This window comes from Lissotriton helveticus, chromosome 3_2, assembly GCF_964261635.1.
Source record: "Lissotriton helveticus chromosome 3_2, aLisHel1.1, whole genome shotgun sequence".
NCBI lineage: Eukaryota > Metazoa > Chordata > Amphibia > Caudata > Salamandridae > Lissotriton > Lissotriton helveticus.
In genome coordinates, this window is record NC_136062.1 from 215,345,057 (window position 1) to 215,361,711 (window position 16,655).

Genomic DNA, 16,655 nt, shown 5'->3' on the forward strand with positions numbered 1-16,655 from the left:
GGAGTGGAAAAGTGAAGTTTCTAGGCCAACAGAGATGAAGAGACCTAGTCAGTCTTGTAGGCCTCAGTTTGGGACCGTACCCCGCTTGTCGGACAATGACCATCGTTCCTATTGTAAGATCTATCAAAGTTGTCAGTTTACTCAAAACAACTTGCCATCCTGTTTTCAAATTCAGACACTGCCCTTAAACAGTCTTAGGGGCATGGGGAGACCATAAACAAATAGCCATAATATTCAACATGTACAAAAAGTCACAATTGTACAAATATTTTACTGCAATCTTTATTATAAACAATATCACAAAGTTATTTACAACCAAGTTCGATTAATAAAAGGCAATACACTGTTAGCTACGCTGGGACGCCAGGCAACTGAAGATGAGAGCGAAGCCAATAACAGCTCAGGACATGTACAAAATGCAACAGTCAAGATTATTCAGCCTGGAGAACATAAGGTAGACGAGGCAAACAGGTGGTCGAGATGAGAGGATATGATCATAAACGAGCGCAAAGGAAGAGGTTGAGGGCCTGGGGCAAGTGAAAATTAGTGGCGAGTGGGGATAACAGCGAACCAATATGTGAAGACCATTGTCAGGATCATAGAATCTGGAACAGTGCAAGACATAAAGCAGGCACAAAAGCATCTAGACATAAGTTTGACTTATGGTGGGCAAAAAACCACAAGACTAATACGGTGGGCTGGAGAAAACAAAAAGAGCCGAGCAGGTGTGGCGAGGGGCCACCCCCGATCCAGAGACCTTGAGTAAGCGTTAAAATACTTTAACAATCCTAAACTCCAGTAACAGGGAAATATCTAAAGGAGCAAGGTAAGCGTACTTGGGAAAAGCAGATGCCAAACAGAAGGCAATTAAAGAGTTTATATTAGAACACTGCAAAGGGCACTGAGAAGCCAGACAAACAAAGTTAATGGACAAAATGGCGAGAAACTTAGCATCAAGAAAACACATCATAAGCAAAAACTCTGTGCATAAAGAAAATACAGAAGAAGCAGAGCCTTTTGGCACGGATGTATACAGGCGGAATGGGCATAAAGAGTATATGTGCCGAGTATTTGGACACGAACAGCATACCACCAATAGTCTACCACAAATATTGAAAGCAGACATAAGCAGGAAAGTTAAAACACCCCTGTGCAAACCAGTTAGGATTAGGACATATACAGAGAAAAACTAGAGCAAAGTAGGAACTAGATGTATTTCATGAAGGATACGCTGGGCATCTGTTTTGACAGGAGGATTACAACCATAGTTCCAAAGAGCTCGCGAACCAGTGATAAGAGAATAACAAACATCAAGGGTAGACACTAGTGGAAATCCATCTTGCTCACTGGGAACCAATGGAGCGACAGAGGATTTAAACAGTTTTTTATTATAATTCACGAATGGGCAATGTAGCTTGGTCCTCCTGAAGGAATTCCATGGGATGCTTTCAGATTGCCATACAATAAGCAGAACATCCATCCAGCTTCCTTTCGCACAAAAACACTCATATTTTTATTACAATAATGTGTTCAAATGGATGACAAAAGTCACTATTTGGATGTCGGGGATTTCCTCAAGTTTCAAGAAGCCAAGTGTTTTTCTCCATTTCAGACAGCTTCTGTTGTTTTTTTTCATAATCCTTTAGTTGGGAATGACCGGTGCTTGGATGAAGCAACAGAATGACACAAAAGCTGCCGTAAGCGTAGAAGGTTGTTAAGATAGCACTGTTTTCAGTTTGCTTGCGGCCAATGTACCGGGCATAGGTACCATGAATGGCTAACAAAATGTATCCTGATAGACACTGCGTCATCTGTAGTTTGCTCAGGATGAGATTGTGGACTATGGAGCACCCCCCGCAAAGATCAGTTCCAAAGCAGCTTGGATGTCACCTCCGGTTGCCTGCAGCGCCCTCAAGCTCAAGTCATCATCCTGGATACCCATGTCCCTTAGCTGCTGGAGCTGTGGCTGCCACTGGCTCTGCTGTGGAAAAAAGAAACGAATAAGACAGTGAGCAGAGCTGAAGAGGCAAGTGCACAACAACAACAACACGGTTCAGAGGTGACGAAAGTCCCACGCTTACAGAGATATAAAGGAGGAAAGATATAAAAAGGAGGCATTGGAGCGTACACTAGCTGAGTGGCCAAGACTCATGGTTGTCATACCACTGATGCACAGTATTCTGAGGAGAGACAATGTAACATGCTTTTGGTTCAAGGCACCTTACAGCACAGAACTTTGGAATTTCTAAGCCAGGCTTATCCACTGTGCTTATTCGCAATTCATACTGCCTCCTGGCTCTCTATTCATAGGCAGGGGAATACGCACACACTGGGCCACACTTCTCTTCAATGCTGAACGTACATATCTGTTAGTAAACTATTGCAAAAGGGTCAAACCTGTAATATGCGCATGGTTCGCAACTAGCCCTAAGCTCACAAAAAACCATCATAAACCTCTAAGTCATGATAATCTGTACCAAGCAGAAAGAATCATTTATTGTCTCTCAAATCAAAGACTCTCATAGCAGCTCATTATAGTTCACATAAACTTCTTGAAAGCAGGTCCATCATATCTGAGGAGCATAATATATATATATATATATATATATATATATATATATATATATACATACACATACATACATATACATATATATATACACACACATATATATATATATATATATATATATATATATATATATACATATACACACACACACACGTATTTTCTCTCTCCCTCTCTCCTTGTTGAGTGCCTTCAATCAAAGATCTGCCCATGTAAAGATCAATTGGTGCTCAAAGGTAGGAACATTGCAGTCTCTCCCCTCCTAGAGGCGAAAGATTAAAAAAACAATGAAATCAACTCAGTTTCTCTGCTTGCATGACTCGGTCTTACATTTTTTATTTATTATGTTACTGCCTTTGTCTCCTACATATGTGGAGGTCGTTCATGTAACAAATCATTTGTCCATTAAAAAAATATACAATTAAATGAGACTAATCTCCTTCCAACACCCGCCTGAAAATTAGCACTCATCACACTTCTGCTGAAAACGTTATGTATTTTTATATTAGTTAGTTTCTTCAATACCTAAAATATGCATCTTATCCTCATTATATTTCTCCAATGGGAGGTCCATACATTCCAGGCCCTCTGAAGAATTGTTAAGAAATGTATCAAGCTGTACTAAACCCAGGCCAAATTCCTGTACTCATTCCACCGCCAACTGGTGATAACAGAATGCAATGTCAATCCCTCCACCTACGGATTAAACTCATTTAAAGTACAGGTATCACATTTACCAGCCTTTTACAATCTCGTGTAATGGAGGTTGCCCGCTTTAGGGCTACATCAATTACTTCAGTGTTTTACCTTCATCTAGGTCTCAGACCATCAGTTAATGAATTACATTTACAGAGTGCTGATGGCTTTACTGAAGACTTCGGATCCCTTCATTGTGTTGCTCCCATCTATATCCACTTACTAAAAGAACTTCACTAGATACACCTTCTGTCACATTGTACTTTGTTAAACCATGAAGCAGGGATACAGTGGATCCGTCACATCTTTCTTTGAACAAGAACGACTCCTTTCTTTATATTCAATAGCAATACTTCCTCTACCACTGAGGAGATGCTGAATGGACTGCAGTGTCCACTCTTTACCGTTTCCACTCTTGCATTCTGGATAATTGTGCTCATCCATGACACTACATAAATGCTTTCTGATGCAAACAGTTTATGATATTATACATGCAATAACTGCCATGATGATCTCCAGTCATTTCTCACCTCCCTCCACCCCGACACATCCTTTTTCTGTTACATAACAAAACAAGTGAACATCCTGATGCACTGAGGATGAAATCAAATGGATTTAAAGCAGCTGTTAGCTGCTGCTCCTGAGAACAAGGCATCTGATGCATTGCACTGTAGCACACAGAGGGAGACTAAAATACTGAATACCCAATCAGAAAGAAAAGGGAAATACGGCTCTGTGCCGGCACAAATTGACAAGGACACGCCGCACAAGAAAAAGCTGAAGCGAGTTTGTGTTTTTTCGTTTAATGGCAAAAGCTCGGCAAGCAAGACCCCACGAGCACGGACCGGGGTAATTGATCCAAATAGGTTTAAAATTAAACTGGGTTTGATAAGGGAGTATGAACAGGATTTTACAGACTTAACCAGAGATCACTTAGTAGTTTACACCTTTAAATACCAGCCTTGTAATTTGAGGTATCGGTATGAAATGTCTGAAGTGTAATTTATAGCTACATTATTCTGAGGGGTTACAGTCATCTTAAATTTACGGAGGTGTGCGATTACAGCCGGAGGGACCATTTCATGGTCTTAGCTGGTACTGCGAGCAGTTTACTAGTAACTTCACTTGCTCAGTTAATGCTAAGAACTGATAAGGCCAGCAGTTAATTGCAGCTATATAGCACGATGGGCAGCAGTGCTCATACGACTTCCTAGGAGTTTTCTAAGGCTTTACTAAGCATTCAGACACACAAGTAAGAGCTCTTCTGTCTTACAAAATATTGAAAGCTTCGAAAGTAATTTTAGCTCTGCCAGTTACTACTGGTAACTGTGTCCAAGTGGTGTCTGAGGATACCTTACAGGATATGCATAGGATGAGGGACAGCTCAAATGTTTCACGAGCTTCTGAGAGTCTCTGCAACCATAAGAGACTAACCAATGTTGAACAGAGAAAAACACCATCATTATCATCAGGACAGAAAATAGCCCCAAGTGTTCCTATCAGAAGGTATTTAATGTGCAGTCTGTACTGACGTCTAAAGTTGTTCCATTACTCACAGGCTCAACATCTCATCACCCGCAGCCAGTTTCAATTTCCTCCCTCCCATCCATAACGTTATTGCGAATCTCGGATGCTACTTACTTGTGGTGCTGGCTGGCCAGACACTTGCAGAGCATGCTGCAAGGCCTGACTGAACAGATCATTTGTGATGGGTGTTCCAGACTGGACAGTTGTAGACATTGGAGATGTCCCTGATGAATGCCCCTGTAGAAATCAAAATGAACACTGGTCTTATTACCCACATGCAGTAGAGAGTCTCCTTGTCACCAACAGTTACTACGAAATGGAGCACAAGGGTTTTTCACAAGGATTTTGGAGGGCTTCCCAAAGCACCACTGACTGCGGAGACGTATAGGGTGTGCCTGTGGAAATTTAAACACAAAAGCATAGACTAGTTTACTTCTATTCAGGACTCTTTTTTGGAGGGGGTGGGGGGTTAGAAGCGATTAACTTAAGTGAACTTGCCATGTCCAAAGAAATGGTAATTAGATGTTTAACTATTTATTATCCTACCAAGAAAATTATATTAGCTTCCCTTCGATGGGAAAAAGTACTCTAGAGAAGGTGACTAATCACTCCACCTCTGTCCGTTATATAACTGTTGTAGAGGTCATGTCACCTTCTTGCTAAAATCATCAAGTTGTCTGCATCTCCTGTCAGACAGCGCTGTAAAAGAATTCAAAGAATGTCAACACTCTGTGTGGGTGGTAACTGTCCTAAATGAGTGTTGTTTTGGGCTCTAAAGCATTTGGCTAAAGTATCTGCTTCATTATGTAAACCATACCTACTAATAGCTGGTACAAGAAACTGTCTTCATTTCTAAGATTCCATCCTTATGATCCGCAAAAGTAATGGTTTTGATTGTACTACATGAAATATGGCTTTTCTTTTGTCCCCATCTAAAAGTCAAACATGGCTGTCAGACCCCCTTTTGAGAGGGCAACAAGGCAAGCAGAAGATACTGGGCCCAACCGTGGAGGTTGTGGCCCAGAGTGTGGAATTCCTATTGCCTAACGCCCAGCACATATCGTTTGAAGTCAAGGAGATCAAGTTTTCATGTTTAATTTGCCTATTGGACGAGCAGGCCCAATTACCTGCAGTACAACCCCATAGGCTGCCAGTTCACAGCACCTCATTCTGGATCTGAGAAGGCAGTTTAGGAAAGATTTGTATCCCTAGGTTTATGCGGTTAGAAATTGTATTTATGGTTCGTTAATATGAAGTCTTTTTTAATAGAATGAGAGCTGTAAGGAATCCTGTGAACTCAGCTTACACTACTTACAGTGGTACTACTATGACAACGTGTACAGGTTTGCAAAGTTAACCAATTGGAGGATACCTATAATGCTCACAGAATGCTCCCGGTTTAAATGAAAATACTCACAGAAGTCTGAAAGTAAGGTTGAAGATTTGCTATTTTTTGTGTACATATTACTTTGAAAGCAATTTAAAGAAAACATTCTGTTAAAGTTGTGCAATTTTAGGTACTATTTATTTCCGGCATCCTTAACTATGTGTTTGATACATGCTAATAATGAAAAAATATGTAAAATGACTGTAATACCACTTTTGGCAAGATTATGCGAAACATGAAAATAAACTAGCATTGATAATCGATCTGCCAGTGATTGCTAGGCTTTTGGTTTTTCCAATGTTTGTTTTGACATCGTTTTTGTAAAACGTTGTGGAGCGGACCAGCCGTCAAGAAGACAACAACATTGGATAAAAGCAAAAACAAATGTGGGTCTCAAAAAGCACACAATGGCATAGTAGTCTCTAGAAGTGAAGAAAGGTACGCCTTGGCTAATGTTAGACATAATTAGGGGCCCAATTGTTAAAGACAGCAAACTGCACCCAAGGTACATGTCCTCGAAATAGTGCAAATTTACACCATTCATTAATTCACAAGTATTTACATAATGAGACCTGGAATTGGTACGTTTTGGTGAAAAGCATTTGTGTGAGCAAATTTGCATGCATGTATGGTTATGCTCATGTGATAATTCGCAAGTACACTTTCCCTACAACAACTTTTTTCTGCCCACCCTAGAAAAGGTTTTACTTCTGCCCTTGGCTGGAATAAATGTATAATTTGTCTCCGTGTGGGAAGAGAATAGAGAGGAGTTGGTAAAAATCATTAACCAAGTTTGTAGGTGTGCACAGACTCAAAAGGATATTCCAACTCTGAAACTACCAATTCTCCCTACTTCCACCTCCAGTATGTCCTTTTGGGTGAAGTTGGAAAAATCAGGGCAGTGCTAGAACACAAACACAGCTATAATATGGGTCTTGGTATAATCAAAGAGGCTATGGTCAGAGCTCTGATTCAACAAGAACGCTGTTACAGGACTAGTAGATTTATGAAGCATTCTACCCCATGAACAGCCAGGCATTTGAAAAAATGGTACACCTCTCAAATTACTCCCGATAACCTGGGGCTTGACCTAGTATGGGTCCTGAGTAACTGGGCCAACTACTACCCCTTTAGCACTTGACTCCCAGAGGTAGCATGGGTCAAGCAGTCAAAGGCTCTTTGGGATCAGGTACCTGCAAGGTAAGGAAGCGTTTATAACTAGAAATACCCCCAGTGACCCCAATAAGAGGATTGTCCAATACTGATCTTTAGTGTAAAAAGCTGTATTTATTAAACAAACTAAACAAAGAATACTAAATAATTCACGCAAGTTGTCTTTCAAGATTAGAGCACCCACGCTGGTCTAGGCAGTGCTCCATCTGCAGGAACTCTGGTCTCCCCCTCCTCCATACTGTACTCTGCGTCACTGGTGGATTTTCAGAGACCTCATGGGCTGCCTGCATTAGCAATATGCATCAAAGTATGGCTTTGCCCTGAAGCTCCTCGGACAGTAAACTGTTAAGTTTAAAATTTTTTTAAAACAAATAAAAAAATAAAATATCACATTGGCCGGAGTCCCTGCTTTTATCAAACTCCAACTGTGGCCTTCAGAAGAGTCAACAAGCCGGGGGAGATTCTCTTCCACACATTCTACAATATGCAGCTTGCACCCCGCCTTTACAGCGGGTGACTGGTTCGGGGTGCTCAGGTGATCACAAATGGCACAGCTTTCAGGTGCAGTAGCTCGTTTTTAGTTCTTGCTGGTAAGTCTGAACAAGCTACGGTCCTGCAGGTGACTTCTGGATTTGCTCCAGAATCCCTCCGCTGGTGATGCTTACCTGACACAGATTCACCCATCCTAGCAGCATCCTCCTGGCACACGGGATCACAAATATAGGTGACAGTCCTAATCAGGTCAGATCCTTGGGCGACTGCCGCAACAGTCTTACGGGTACCCGCCTGGCATATGGGATCACATACACAGGTGACGGCCCAAAGGTTCCACTGCACAGGTGATGGCCCCAACAATCACGGCCTAATTAAGAGTCTGCGGGGGCGCTGCGGTGGTGGTGGTGGTGGTTCAGCCACAGCCGCTGGTGGACCTCCAGGTGATTACCACAACTGCCAGGGATTAGAGATCCCTGGCCATGGAGCGGCAATCTTGAGGCCGTAATATGCATATTGAGAGTTTCCTCCCCGCCCCTGTTTTCATGGTGGTTCCTCCTCCAGGAAAATCGTGGCGAAGAGGAAAATAAGGAAGTCCTATGGTCCCCCTTTTGCTTCAGGGCCATTGGGTTCATGCAGGAGGGGCCCCACACGTGCCCCTGTGTGCATGCACTCCAGTTCCTGCATGGCATGGATTTTACAGTCCATGCTGTGCAGATTCAGCTTTTGGCGTTCTTACTGTGGTGCCCATTTTCAGAGGCACTGCTGCGGGACTGCCTAGAAATAGGCCCAGAAAGGAGGAAACTCAATCTGACGAGGGGTTCATGTACAGGTTTGATTGTGCGGGAACGGGTTGCCGGCACGGTGGCCCGCTCCAGCACTTCCAAAATCGTAATCAGGCCCTCAGTGGCATTGGCTTTAGCAGTCCCAATGAACCCCCTCCTAGCACACAGGGGGACATGGACTATGGATCCAATGAGATCCTTTTCACAGGGCACACTGGTGTTGGCAATCTGAAGACTGGTGCTCCATGCACAGAGCAAGTGTTCTTTGCTCCTTGGTAATGGCCTCTCACCCAATGGGAGACTGGAAAACCTTCTTGGTCCCTAGTCTTCGTTCCAGCAGCAAGAAGTTTGGCGATCTCTCCTCTCTTGAGAGGGTGCTGCTGAAAGCATGAACTCATGCTCCCACATTGATAGCCGAAATCAGACACGTGATTTTGTATCAGGCCTTTAAAATTAGTATTCTGGGGTGTCGGCTCTTGAAGTGCTTGCTCCTCTGTACAGCCCTTTGTCAAAGGGACAGTCTGCCACTGCAAGAATGGCTCCACTTCTGAATGTCCCACAACACAAGCCAAGGGAGTAACCAGAGATCACACCCAGCTATCCGCCTGCCCCGAAATACGCGCCTTAAAAGTTCAAAAGACTAAGCCTTCGTCTCTATCAAGATTCCCTGGTAGTGCCAACCTTATCAGTTACACAATCACCCTGACAACAAGCTCATGCTCTAATGACCAGTAACTCTTCCTGGAATCAAACAGCACTTTGTTGTGCACTTAGGATGCTCTGCTGCTTGCCCTTCAGTGTGTGTGTGCCCAACTCCTTCCTTCAGAAATGTGAGCACCACACATTTCCTGTCTGGGGGAAACGGTCTGCACCTCTCCAGCTCCTAGGCTTCCAAAATGGAAATCACAGGCCTCCAAGTTATGTAGCATCCAAAGGCACACACATGCAACCTAGCATGCACACACTTGCCATCTGGCACTACACGCAATTCATGCAGGCCAAGGGTGAGTTAAATACACAGCCATGGAACTTTACATGAGTGGGCCACTAAGCCCCACTCCAGTAACAGGTAAAAAAGGCCTGTTCACATTACTGATTCTACTAAAAATAGAATGGGTATTGTTGCCACAACTGCACTCATGCCACTAAACTCCAGGTAGAGGAAGTAGCCCTCTATATTCACGTGGGTAGCTCTTGGTACACCTATCAAGACCTAAGCAGACCGCATTACTGGGCAATAGGCCTAGGTTATGGTTTACATGCACAATCCGTGATCGCCCATGACCGAAAAAGAAATCTGTAACAAGGATTCAGATGTCAATGAAGAAGGGGAACTCAGGGCAGAGGTGCACGAACAACGCCACGCATGGGACTTTTCTATTCCCAACAATGTCCGAATCCTTTTACTGCCATGGAAGCTGCCATTGCAATCTAGAGATGGATCTGGGAGTTCTTTGGCGGAATAGAAAAGTAGTTCCACTACCCTTCAATATCTTCATCTATTATGACAGCTGTAAACTATAGGTAGTCTATCCGGTTTTTGGTTTCAACTCATTTCAACAGGCAGGGATAGATAACGTTTCAGTGGAAACTGAAAAGTACTCAATAAATACAACAGATGGCAGCAGAAAATTCCTTAACAAAAAGTATGCCAGTATACTGAACAGGAATGACCCTCAAAGTACTTGATTTTGATATTGTTTCTGAAAAATGTTGGTCAAAGGAAAGTTTTGTATGCACTGCTAAATAAAAATGGTAGGCTTGTTGCTCAGTCATATTTTAATGTCCGCAACCATGAGAATGATAGTATATGTACAAGTGGTTACTACATTTTAAAATCAGTACTATTCATCAAAGCAATCCGTTTAACATTTTTTTTAAAATGGTTCATTTATTTTATACATGTATAGAAGGAGAATGGAGGCTTTGAAAAAATAAGTCAGAGAAATGTATTTTCCCTACTGGCTTACTATAATTTGGAGGCACTTTTAAGCAGGAGGCGGCTTAAATTATGATTTCTTCGGCTTAAAAAGTGAGGCGTGCCTGGGACTCGGGTGTATTGGTATGTATAACAGGTTTCACTGCATTTAAATGCTCCAAGACGAAAATGGCTGCTGCATTAAAACGTTGCTAGCTAACAAACTGCCAGCACATCGTAACTTCTTTTATGTAAGCAGTGGGAAAGTGGAAAGGGTCTGTTTGAGTAATTGTTCAGTTTCTTGAGCTGCAGGTGGCATTATGCGGCTGTAGCAAATAGAATTTCTGCAGACAGTGTTGGAGTAGGGCTGCACATGCAGTCTTCTCTTCAGTTTCTTTACAGGTCAATGGAAATTTACATGCACACACTTTGTTTGTTTGGTAGTAAGCAGCAAATGATCAAGATTTTAGCTCCACTTCACAATTATCAGATGCACTTCTTTGTCCACACAATATGTGGATCCGTAGTTGTCATTGTCAACAAAAGACACGGATCGTCAGCTCTACTGTACAGTAAAGGGCACTGCTGCTTTACCGCAACCCAGTCCATATACTGGAAAAGGTCAACCAATCTGAATGTTCAGCATCGGTTATTGTAATTCAATACTCGAGTGGTAGCCACTCACTGCTCGTGTACACCACTGTCTATTAAATCTTACTGTTTATATTCTCCATTGGTTACCAGCTTTTTGTGGTGTAGTAGCTGGAAGTATGGTGTACCACGGTCCATGCGGTAGCCTGTGTCTATGGCTCATGAACTGCACTAAGAGAAGCAACATTTCTCACCCCTGCACTTAGTGCAGAATGTGGTTCCAATAGGCACCTCTACGACACTGTGCCTCCATAACTCTCCAGAACAGAAACAGAAGTATTCTCGTAAGCGGATCTGCTTGCTGTCCACTGATTTTTAGGAATGTGGAACCAATTGTGAAAGACATTAGGGGCCAGACTACTATGAAAGCCAACTGAGCGTGCCTCAGGGACATCTTATGCAATATCCTGAGTGGCTTCCTCAGTGACTCCTTTTCTGAAAAGGGTATTTGCAACTTCTTTGGGCTGTCAGCAGGGTCGGAATTGGCTACCGGGCGTTTTGGCATGCTGCAAAGCTGGGTGCTGATTTAGTTGATGGGGACCCGCGTGTACTGAAAAACATTTATTTTACTTTGTTTATTTAGAAGCTCACGCATGTCCTCACCAGCTCGGTATCATGCAAAAATGCCAGGCAGCCAGTCCGACCCTGGTTGTCAGGTCATACCAAAAGCAGGTTATTCAAGTACAATGGACCGCAAAGTAACAGTGCCAATGCGAAAGGTGACTGGGAGTCACTTCTTTCCACTATAATGGTGTGAAATTCCACTGTGCTGGCTGTTAGATTCTGATACTGGCCATGATTACTCTTTTTCCACAAAAACAAACTTCATGCAGGCGAAACAGCCAATGAAGCACCCAATTAGCAGGGCGACACATCAATAAATAGCCCACCTACAAAGCTCTTAAAATTTGCTTTTATATTGCAAAATCATTCCTTTACCAGACACCTGCTAGTCACTTATTCTTTTCTGTTCCCCTCTCCGAAATGGAACTTTGCCCTGGTGCTGTAGGCTTCGCTATGCCCCTTCTGGCCCTCCTGCCTCACAATTGACACCGTCTCTTTTGTACATGGGCACCGCCTGATCTACCATTCACAATCCTTCTGATTAAGGGCCAGATGTATAAAAGGGTTTTACCCATTCTGTGTCTATGGGAAAATGTCTTCATACATATGGCCCCTAGAGCAGTGGAAGGATCAAGAGGAGGTTAAAAAAAATAGAGCATATGAGAAGCCTCAAATGGCCTCACAGAATGTTTCTGGTTCAGGTTTGGACTCTGAAGGACCATTGCCTCTTTGTGGTCAGTGATAAGGAAAAACACAACATAGTGATTTCTGGAATCTTTAAAATCTATTTTCCACCACTTTTATATATTTTAGCAGTTTGATAGCCCCACACATCTTTATAGTAACCAGAAGCACAAGTTACTACTTGTGTAACAATATATCTGTAAGAGACATTAGTTAGTGATAGATTTCTTACCTTAAACCATCCCAGGCATCAAGACTGGATTAGGAAAGTTTTGCTTAGCAGTACCCCTGCGCATCAGTAGGTGGCGTCCTGTGGCTCCGCGTCCATCACTGGCGTCGTCAGCGCCAAGATGACTTCACAGAGAGTACTTAGGCGCCACCCAAGCACGCTGATGTCAGTTCTGCACACGACTTTCCGCGCCAGGAACACAGAGCCATGCAAGATACGGACCACTGGTGGAAAAAATTAGGGCCCTAAAAGGGATGACCTTAACCCTAGTAAGGACGGGGAGGAAGGGTGGGGCGGTAAGGAATCTATCACTAACTAATGTCTCTTACAGATATATAGTTACACAAGTAGTAACTTTGCATCTGAAAGAGACAAGTTAGTGATAAATTCCTTACCTTAGAATAGATACCCCAGCAATACCAACCCCGGTGGTGGGTCTGCGAACAAGATTACACCAGAAAGTCACAGGGCACAGAACGGCCAAAGAAGCCATCTCTCCGGACCGGACTGTCAAGGCAGTAGTGTTTGGTAAACGTGTGCAGCGAGGCCCACGTAGCTGCCTGACAAATGTCCTGCAAGGGAACACCACGTCCCAAGGCAGCAGTGGCTGCCGTCGCCCTGTTAAAATGGGCACGCAGCCCCACAGGAGGCTCTTTCTTGGCCAAGAAGTAACATGCTTTGATGCACAGAATGGCCCACTAGGAGATGGTCAGTTTGTGCACGGCCCGACCTTTCTTGGCGCCCACGTAGCCGACAAAGAGCTGATCATCCAACTGGAACCGCTGTGTACGCTGCAGGTAGAATGCGAGCGCACGTTTTGGGTCCAGGCGGTGGAGTCTCTCTTCTTCTCTGGAAGGATGCGGAAAGAAGGTGGGCAAAGTGATGGTCTGCCCGATGTGGAAGGGCGTGACAACCTTTGACAAGAAAGAAAGACGGGACCTCAGAACCACCTTGTCTGGATGAATAGAAAGGAAAGGAGGTAAAGAAGAAAGAGCCTGGAAATCACTCACCCTTCTGGCAGAGGTGATAGCAACCAGGAAAGCAGTCTTTAAGGTGAGAAGATGCAAGGGACAGTTATGAAGGGGCTCGAAGGAAGCGCACATCAGAAAAGTCGAGATAAGATTCAAGTCCTACTGAGGCATTATGAAGAGCATGGGTGGAAACATGTGCGTAATGCCTTTAAGGAAACAGTTAACAACCGGGGACTTTAAAAGAGAAGGCTGATCTGGAAGCCGCAGAAAGGCAGAGATGGCCGTTTGATAACCTTTAATAGTGCCCAAAGCAGAGCCCTGCTGAGCCAAAGAGAGAAGGAACAGAAGAACCGTAGAAAGAGGGGCACCATGCCACAAATTTGTTCCATCGGCAGGCGCATACTGTTTTGGTGGAGTGATGCCTGGCTACCAGAATGACATCACAAACTTCAGGAGGAAGATCGAAAGGTGTCAACTGTTGCCGCTCAATCTCCACGCATGGAGGTGGAGGCTGGACAGGTTCGGGTGAAGGACCGCCCCCTGCTGCTGCAACGGAAGATCCTCCCGAAGAGGCAGACGGATCGGGGGATCGACTCTCATTCTGAGTAGCTCAGGATACCAGACTCTTCGAGCCCAGTCCAGAGCCACAAGAATGACTTGGGCCCGGTTGCGCCAGTTCTTCTTCAGCACTCTGGGCAGAAGTGGTATAGGCGAAAAGGCGTACAACAGACCGCAACTCCACTCGCGGCGAAAAGCGTCGCAGAGCAAGTGCTGCCTTGGAAATTCCAACGCGCAGAACTGGTGACATTGCGCGTTTTCTTCGGTGGCGAATAGATCTAACCAAGGCTCTCCCCAATGCTGAAAGAGACCTTGCTCCACATCCGAGTTCAGACGCCATTCGTGTTCCATCAAGCACCGGCGGCTGAGTTCATCCGCCCTGGTGATCAGAGAACCTGCCAGGTGTTGAACCACCAAGGTAATGCCTTGGCGTTCCAGCAATGACCAGAGGCGCAGAGCATCCTGGTATAAAGTCGAAGACCCCACCCCGCCCTGTTTCAATACCACATGGCAGTGGTGTTGTCTGTGAACACCTGCACTACACTTCCCCAGACAGAGGGAAGGAATACCTTCAGTGCAAGCCGGATCGCCCGCAGCTACAGAAGGCTGACATGGAGCAGGGATTCCGCCAGAGACCAGAGGCCTTTGATCTACGCCTCTCCCAAGTGGCCACCCCATCCCAGGAGGGACGCGTCTGTCACCACTGTGTGCTCCTTTTGGGGAAGGGAGAAGGATCTGCCACTGACCCAACGCGACTCGTGAGCCATCACTGCAACTGTCGTGCCATGTCCTCCAAGATCTGAACATGGTCGGACAGGTTGCCCTGATGTTGCGTCCAATGGAACTTTAGGTCCCACTGCAGAGCCCGCATAGGCCATCTGGCATGCGTCAAAAGCACGATGCAGGAGGCCATCAGGCCCAGAAGCCGGAGGTTCATCCTGACCGAAACCCGGGATATAGGTTGAAATATCGGAATAATAGCCTGAATAGCCTGAATATCCCGGACTCGCTGTTCGGGAGGAAAAACCCGAAACACCGTTGAATCCAGAACCGCTCCGATGAAGGGGAGCCTCTGAGAGGGACTCAGATGCGACTTCGGCACATTGATGAAGAAACCCAGCAAATACAGGAGGTTGGCCCTAGTCTGGAGGTGGTTGACGACTGCCTGGGGCAAGCCCGCCTTCAACAGCCAGTCGTAGGGGAAGACTGACACTCCTGACCTGCGCAGATGAGCCACAGATGAGCCGCGACCACCGCCATCACCTTCGTGAACACCCAAGAAGCACTTGTAAGGCCAAAGGGGAGCACTGCAAACTGAAAATGCTTGTTGCCTACCGTGAACCGAAGGTAACGCCAGTGGGCCGGCAGGACAGGAATGTGAAAATAGGTGTCCTGCAAGTCCAACACTACCATCAAATCTCCAGGGTTGAGGGTAGCCAAGACCTGAGCCAGGGTCAGCATTTTGAATTTCGGAGTCACATTGCCGGGCAAGGGGACCTCGGACCCGTCCCAATCGTCGTCCGCCTCTGGAGTAGAGGGAGCCGGAGAAGGGACGAACGGCGGCGAGAACGGCGCCATCCGGGAGCCAGACCGGAGCTGCATCCCAATTCGGATCTCATGCCAGAACAAAATGGTCCGGGAACCGTGGCAGAGGTGGGATAAACGGCAGAGTGCGGCGCCAGGGGTGGTGCAGAGGGCGGTGCTGGGGCCGGTGGCGCTGCACCTCGTGGCGCCGGAGCCAGTGGCGCAGGATCTTGTGGCGCCAGTGGCAGAGCCGCCGGGCCAACAGGATCTGGACACTGGACCACGGGGCCCGAAGGTGCACCGGCGGGAGCCCGGAGCCTAAAAAGGTGGTCCATAGCAGCAAGAAACGATTGCATCTGTTCGGGAGTCACAGACGGACCCGGGTATAGTGGGTAGGCCGCGGGACTCCCCGGCTCCAAAGGAACCGCAGGGGTGGAGCCCCTGTCCCCCTAGTCTGCCTCCAGAGAGCGAGGGGGGATGTTGGAGAGCAAACACATTTCTTCGACCTTTTTATGGCGCTGCATACCGGAATCCGAGGGCGAAGACTTGGAGGCAAAGGAGCGACGACTCCGGTCCCACGAGCGGTCTCGGGAACGACCCGAGACCCGGAGTGGCGGTGAGAGGAGTGCCGGACCTCCAGCAACTTCCGGCGCCGCTCCCACAAGGCCTTCGAGGCCATGGTTCGGCAGTCTCGACAGTCCCGGGAATCATGTTCGTTCTCCAGGCAGTAGAGGCACACATCGTGTGGGTCCGCCACCGACATGTTACGGAGGCACGACCCACAAGACTTAAAGCCGGGCATCCCTACGTGCACCAGGAGAAAAAAGGGAAGACAAAAGTCTCAAAAAGAGTCAAAAAATGACTGAGTTATGTGCTTAATCTGGATCTGCTCTTTCTGGCGCAGAAAAAGAAAGAACCGACGTCAGC

The 16,655-nt window shown here is 45.7% G+C and overlaps 1 protein-coding gene across 3 annotated transcripts in view; it reads right to left on the reverse strand.

Annotated features, from left to right (window-relative positions):
* Nucleotides 1-268: 268 nt before the first annotated feature.
* The window catches only part of UBL7 (ubiquitin like 7), a 162,367-nt gene continuing 145,980 nt past the window's right edge, over nt 269-16,655 (reverse strand). For 2 of the 3 annotated variants that reach the window (XM_078685072.1, XM_078685073.1), the window contains exons 9-10: nt 4,907-5,029; nt 269-1,981 (exon numbers count right to left, since the gene is read on the reverse strand). In XM_078685072.1, coding sequence (XP_078541198.1) covers nt 1,841-1,981; nt 4,907-5,029 — 264 coding nt within the window. In that variant the 3' untranslated portion in view covers nt 269-1,840. The remainder of the gene's footprint in view (nt 1,982-4,906; nt 5,030-16,655) is intronic. The other variant, XM_078685074.1, reaches the window with a different exon arrangement.